We start from the raw sequence: 7,552 nt of genomic DNA on the forward strand, positions 1-7,552 counted from the left end.
GGAAATGTATTATGTAAACGAGCAAACCAGCTAATCAATCATAGGCAACAGGCATTCTGTTTGGCCAGTATGAGGTGATTCATGATGATGTACGTATGATGATAAGAGCTGATAATTCCGCTAAATATGACTTACGTCATATGTAAACGAGCAAATCGGCTAACCAATCACATGTTGGTGGGAGCGCTTGGCCAATAAGGGACCACCGTATGTAGACTACCTTATGTAGCAATGTCAAATGTAATAAATTGATGTACGATGACAAGAGCGCCCTCATTTCACACGGGTGTGATTTTTGTAATAGTAATCAAAATCTACAAAGTAACATCATGTTTGAGAGACGTCTCAAACATGATCATCATACATCACATTCCGTGCTCAGCCAATCAAATTATCACAATTGTCATTCCGGCCAATCACTTTTGGCGTTTCTGCCCTCACTTTTATCCTCAATATGTACTTTGCTCAGCCAATCAAATCATCGCTATGGGGTGAGCAGCCAATCAGCCAATGTTTGTGTTCACACAAACCCTCAAAGCTCGGCATTGGAGGGGCTAGCACCCCTCAAACATCACACTTGTGTGAAGTGAGGGATGCTTTTATCATCATACATCATCATACATCAGCCAATCAAATCATCACGTTCCGTGCTACAAACACATTCCATGCTACAAACACACCTACACACAAAGCTGTGCATAGGAGGGGCTAGTGCCCCTCAAAAAGGAAATACCTAAAAATTAAGTATTGAGTTTACATGTCCTTAGTTACTTTCAATCACTGTATCCGAACCCTCAAGTTTTAAACCCAACTTGAATCATAAACTAATTATAACATAAAATAGATTTTTCCCACGGTGCTGGCCAACAAGCCATGGGCATGCACTGCCATTACATTCAGAACATGCCTGTGCAAGGTTCCGTGGGTTAGCTTTGTGTTGTGTGACGTCAGACCAGTGCTCAGCGCCTCCTATATAAGGTGTTGCAGGGCCTTTAAGCATGAAAGGCCGGGACAGGGATCCTTCTGCATAGGGAGTCGTTTCCATGTGATACCAACCACACGGTAGTTAATTCCTCTGTTTTAAAACTGACATTATACAACTTTGTTGTTAACGCAACATGGCATTCACCGAGGTGGAGAGTGCTGGTAGCGGTGACGAAGGAGGGGAACCTCGCCTAATGTTAATCCTGGAGGGTTTCAATGAGAGCGCAGAGGTCCGTGCTTTAATCACCAGCCTCCCAGAGGTGCACGGGAACAACATTACAAGGGAATCCACAACAGAGAAGTTCCTGCTCATCATGGATAGATACCAGGAGCAGCCACATTTGCTGGATCCACATCTAGAATGGATGGTGAACATGATGTTGGACTTGGTAAAGAGTGAGACATCTATGCTGGTTCATCTGAGCTTCAAATTTCTCTACATCGTCTCAAAGGTGAGGGGTTATAAAATATTCATGCAGCTCTTACCTCACGAGGTCTCTGACATTCAGTCGGTTCTGGACCTGCTGTCTAGGCAGGATCCCAAAGACCCGGAGGTTTGGGAAACCCGCTATATTCTGCTGCTGTGGCTCTCCATGACCTGCCTCATACCCTTTGACCTCTCACGTCTGGACGGCCATCTAGACGTGGACGTCGCCCAGGCCAGAGAGCCCACCATGGATCGCATCCTAGCTATTGCCAAATCATATCTAACTGTCAGTGATAAATCCAGAGATGCTGCGCCCGTATTGGTATCAAAGTTTATGACACGGCCCGATGTAAAACAGAAGCGCCTCGGAGACTTCTTGGACTGGTGCCTCACAACTATATCCCAGACAGATGACCAGTCAGCGGATGGAATAATAGTGCTCGATGGTACCCTTCACTCCTTGGCATCGCTTTTCAAACATGGGAAACGGGATGACTTTCTACAGTATGCACCTATGGTTCTACAGTGTCTGGAACAGAAGCATCTGTCAGAGAGCAGCTGCGCTATGTTGAGGAAGCTTGTGGTTAAACTCACCTCAAGACTGGCCCTCACCTTCCTCAAGGCACGTCTGGCCAAGTGGAGGTACCAGAGAGGAAGTCGCTCCCTTGTAGTCAACCTGGCTGTGTCTGAGGCTACTACAGATGTTGAGGCTGTGACTCCAGATGTGGGGACTCAGGATCAGGAGGACTATGACATTCCGGAGGAAGTGGAGAGCGTCATTGAGCAACTGCTGGTGGGATTGAAAGACAAGGCAACAATTGTCCGCTGGTCTGCAGCTAAGGGCATTGGCAGAGTGACTGGGAGGCTTCCAAAAGAGTTGGCAGATGAGGTGGTTGAGTCAGTGTTGAGCTGCTTAAGCTCCCAGGAAATGGACAATGCTTGGCATGGTGGTTGTCTGGCGCTGGCGGAGCTGGGTAGAAGAGGCCTGCTGCTGCCTTCCAGACTCCAAGAGGTTGTTCCACTCATTGTGAAGGCCCTGACCTATGATAAAAAGAGGGGTAAGTGTAGCACCGGCTCCAATGTGCGCGATGCTGCCTGCTATGTGTGCTGGGCTTTCGCCAGGGCCTATGAACCTTCGGAGCTCAAGCCTTTTGTCAACCAGATTGCCAGTGCACTGCTGATCACAGCCTTGTTTGATCAAAATATTATTTGCAGAAGAGCTGCATCCGCTGCTTTCCAGGAGAATGTTGGAAGACAGGGCACATTTCCTCATGGTATTGATATCTTAACTGCTGCAGACTACCATGCCGTTGGAAATCTTAACAACTGCTACCTGACCATTAGTTTCTACATAGCTAGTTTGCCAGAGTACACCAAGCCAATCATAGACCACCTGGTAGCCATGAAGGTCAAGCATTGGGATGCGGTGATAAGGACACTTGCGACCAAAGCTCTTCACAACCTAACGCCTCAAGCACCTGATTATATGGCGTCAACAGTTTTACCCAAGCTGTTGTCTGTGGCGATGGGTACTGACCGCCACAGTGCTGACCTTGACTGTATTGACATATACAGTGTTGACCTCCACATTACTAGCCTCCACAGTCGTCATGGAGCTATCTTGGCATGTGCTGAGATCACCCATGCCCTGCACAAACTGGCCACACAGAACAACAGATCTACACTGGACTACATCTCTTCGGAATGTGTGGACGGATTAAAGAGCATTCACCAGAGGCTGTTTGACAAGAAGCATTACCGGGGATGTGACGGTAAGCTGCTGAGGCCAGCAGTATGTACTCTCATAGAAAAGATGTGCCTCTCCAAAATGCCTTTCAAAGGCGACCCTGTAATTACCGGCTGGCAGTGTCTGATTGATGACACCCTAAACAGCCATGACTTGATGTCCAGCAAGGATGCAGTAGTGTTAGCCCTGGCCGCTTTGTGTGAGGAGAACTACCGGACAGAGACGGGCCAAGCTGACTCCAAAATGCAGGAGGTCTTGGTTTCCCAATACATTGCAGGGCTGAACAATCCAGCAGTGCTGTCTTGTTGCGGCTCAGCCATGGCTCTAGGCTGTTTGCCGCGATTTATGATCTGTGGCAAACTGCAACAGATCCTCAAGGGCCTTCTACAGTCCTGTAAAGCTAGCCAAAAGCAAGCAAATCTCACAGAGGCAAGGTCATATGTGGTCAGAGCCATCGCTCAAGTGTGCCTGACAGCAGGTGTGCAGGCCAGTGGGTCCCCGGACTCGGCTGTGTGTGTGGAGAACGTAGCAGGTGTGTACGCAGCCCTGCTCGACTGCATGGATGACTATACCATAGACCACAGAGGTGATGTGGGGGCCTATGTGAGAGAGGCTGCCATGTCCAGTCTGTTGGATGTCAGCCTGCTGGTGGCCAGTGATGCTCCAGAGCTGCTCTCCCCAGATGTGGTGCAGCGTATGATGTGTTGCCTGGCCCAGCAGGCAGCTGAGAAGACAAACCGCTACAGAGCCCATGCTGGCACAGTCCTTCTACGCCTCCTTCACAGCACAGAGCCTGCAGTACTTCATATCCCCCACCGGGAGGAGCTGCTGAGCATTTTCCCCGTTGAGAAGACGGCTAGTCTCAACTGGAAAGATCCATCCCAGGCCTTCCCCTATATCACCCAGCTGCTGAGACTGCCTCAGTACCAGTATCACATTGTCCTGGGTCTCACCGTGTCAGTCGGAGGAATCACAGAGTCCACGATGCAGTCTTCCTCCAAGTCTCTGTTTGACCACCTGAAAGGGATCGAGCAGAACGCTACTGCTCTTGGACAGTTCGCTGACACGCTGTTGAGCATCTTCAGAGACCACCTTCGCAATGACAGGGTGTCTATTCCTTTCTTGAAAATGTTGGATCAGCTGCTGGCTAACAGCTGCTTTGAAATATTCACAACTCAAGAGAATCATCAGTTCTGTTTGGACATGTTGGCACTGTGTTGCAAGGAGATCAAGCAGTCCAAGGACTTTCACAAGCTAAAACCGTGTATCGCTGTGTTCTGTGGACTGATCCAGTTTCCAGGCAATGTGCGGAAGACTATTCTGCAGCAGCTGCTGCTGCTGCTCTGTCACCACTTTCCCAAGATCAGGAAGACCACGGCCAGCCACATGTATGAGATGCTGCTGATTTACGACGACGTCATCGAGACAGAAGTGTTGGATGATACTATGACCCTGCTATGTGACACTAATTGGGATAGTGAAGACACCGATATGGTAAGGTCACAAAGGAATCAGCTCTGCGATTGGTTTGGATTAAACAGGCCCAAAGTAATTGCTAAGAGCTCTGTTCACTAGGTATGTGGTTCATTCCAAATGTGGCCATGAACACGGCATCATCTCAACTGAGGACGACATATGGAAAGTGACTGCAGCCCTCACAGAGAGTCGCATTGTTTGTCTAACTACCGTACAAAACATGGAACACAATTAAGGTCTGCTTCAATCAAAACAAAATGAAATCCGTCAATTAACATCTTTTTTTGCGACGAGAGAGACGACAACAACATTCGGAGACCAAAGTTGCACAACTCAGCTCCATCTCGTTACTTAGTTTATTCAGTTATTTGTTTATTTTTCGACGGGACAGCGTTATATTATTTTTAGAATCAGCCTCAGGTCTAAATGGGTTAACAACATACTCTTTTTCTCATTGGGTTAAGTTAACTCTATGTCTTAGAGTAATAACAAAATGTAAGTTAAGTTCCGTAGACTTGCGTACAGGACTACAATCACTACTGTAACACTAACCTTAATTAGACAAATACCGGTAGATAAAACGGAAAAGACACTATACTTTACCTCTAATGTAATGCCAATTAGAGACATCTCTTTGAAAAGGTCTAATAAGAAAGTTTGTAATTCAGTAAGAAATCATTAGGTTTCTAAACCAATAAAAGGTGGTTTGTTTTAAGATTCATGCCTGAACCAAGTAGGTCTACTTGTGTGCAAGGCGCAAGTTGGCACCTCGACAGAGTGCATTTCTAGTTATCACAGCATTCGCCTTGTCTGTGTGTCTCTGTCTGTCTGCAGCTAATCACACATTCTGAATGTATAATAACAAAGCCATTGTCCCTCCAGGCTATGGGATACATGTATGAGATACAATCGTGCATCTATCCATCCAGCTTATGGGATCTATTAAGTACCCCATTAAACAACACTGTCATCCTGTACATCTGCATCAGATGTACGTATATATTATCCAATTGCAGACATGCAGTGTTAGATTAATTAACAACAAAAAGTACAGTCATAAACATGACATGTTCCAGAGCAGCACAGCCCAACATGACAATATACACGCTGTTAAATCACAAACACGAAACAAGCATGCTGAATATAACATGTTTTGGGTGATTTGATTGGGACATCCCTGATGAATTGAACAGTAAATGTGTCATGCGTGTGTGTATGGGTCGGGAGCCCAATCTGTCTTTTTTCTCTCTCCATAATGCCGATAGTCACACACATACACACACCTCTGAGCTGAGGTCTCTCTTGACTGTCTTGAGACTATGCTGGCATGTTCTGCCACCTTTCAGATAGCTGTGTACATCTCATCCTACTGTACATTACCATTACCAGTTTCATGTACAATGAATTGACTGTCAACTTGTGTAGCCGTAATGTCAGTGACATGTGGGGCAAGGCAAATGTATAGCACATTTAAAGGCAATTCAATGTGATTTACACATTAAGCAAAGAAAAGGGCAGTTAAACACGTATATCCTTAATAGAAAACACCTATTTAGGAGTTAGACAGAGCAAAAAAAACGCAATATAAAATAGTAAGACAAATTAAGTGATAATAGAAATGAAAACCTGACACATTTCTCAATCTTGACTGCTGATACAAACTTGACAAAAGGAATTCACAGTCAGACTGTGAAACCTGAATGACAGACATATTAGAGAAATAGATGTAGACAATGAATGTGTACTTCATAACATAGACAGGCATAGAGTAGAAAATATGTATAACTATTACAAGCTGTACATTGTCTCGTCATATGCGATGCTGCTTTCATGGCTGTATTTAGAATTTTCACTTTCATATTATTATTGTCATGCCAGTCATGGTCACGTCCTGAGCCCCCCTGTTTGTCCATGAGTTTCCTCTGTCTCTCCCAAGTCCTGCTCCTCTGACTCTGATTGCCCTGAGTGCCATCACCTGTGGGGACCAGCTGAGCCAGGTTGGGTGATGAGCTCCAGTGACTATTTAAACTCTGCCTTGTGTTTGTTCAGTGCTGGATCTTAAGTTAGTGTCAGGTTTTATGTTCAGTGTATCATGTGTATGTACTTCTGTTATCCTATGTCATTTCCCTAGTAAAGTCAAGTTTATGTGATCTTCTTGTCCTGCCTTTGTTTGAGTTCTGCACTTGGGTCCTAACACCTGCGAACCGTGACAGTAAGATCCAGCCATCATTGGACCCAGCAGAACTCACCAGCGCTGAACAGAGCACACTTTGTCCATTCTCTCCCTGTGCCACTGATGTCACTGTCCAGGATCCAAGACTTGGAGACCCCACCCTCCTGCTCCTGTCAAGTCCTGTGTTCCTGCCTGCGCTGACCTGAGAGGCCAGCCTGTGCAGCACCCTACCAACCCTAATGATCAGCTTGTGCCCTCTGCTCTGCGTTGAGTGTCTTGATGATGAACCGCGCCAGAGCCCTGGCTAGCCATCATCCTGATGTCCCCTCCTCCCCCGACGACCAGCTTGTGCCCTCTGCTCCGCGTTGAGTGTCTTGTTGATGAACCGCGCCAGAGCCCTGGCTGACCGACGCCCTGATGTCCTCTCTCCCTTGATGACCAGCATGTGCCCTCTGCTCCGTGTTGACACGTCTCTGTGATGACCCCTTGATAAATACTTTATCAAGATAGATTTGTAGAGAAAAGTGTTTTGAATTCATACAGTTGGTATGTTTACTTTACAACAGGGATTGCTTCCCAATTTCTTAAATGCCCCCTGTTCCTGTAGCCTTGAATTGACGATTGTGCAAAACCTGTCAGTAAGTCAGCCAGCAGTCAGTCCGTCCGTCACGATCGGTGAACCAAAATTCTACAGCGCTTGCTCCATTCGCATCCACCCCTCTAGACCATAAAGCATGCTGTCTGG

At 46.5% G+C, this 7,552-nt stretch overlaps 1 protein-coding gene across 1 annotated transcript; it reads left to right on the top strand.

Moving 5' to 3' along the window:
* Window positions 1-1,118: 1,118 nt before the first annotated feature.
* LOC310869555 (tubulin-specific chaperone D-like) lies at window positions 1,119-7,013 on the top strand (the record flags this gene model as incomplete). Its single annotated transcript, XM_083780369.1, has 3 exons — window positions 1,119-4,684; window positions 6,571-6,631; window positions 6,945-7,013. 3 exons carry the CDS (start codon window positions 1,119-1,121, stop codon window positions 7,011-7,013), a joined length of 3,696 nt encoding a protein of 1,231 aa, XP_083636495.1.
* Window positions 7,014-7,552: the final 539 nt, after the last annotated feature.

The sequence above is a fragment of the Protomyctophum parallelum genome (assembly GCF_964188405.1).
Source record: "Protomyctophum parallelum genome assembly, chromosome: 13".
NCBI lineage: Eukaryota > Metazoa > Chordata > Actinopteri > Myctophiformes > Myctophidae > Protomyctophum > Protomyctophum parallelum.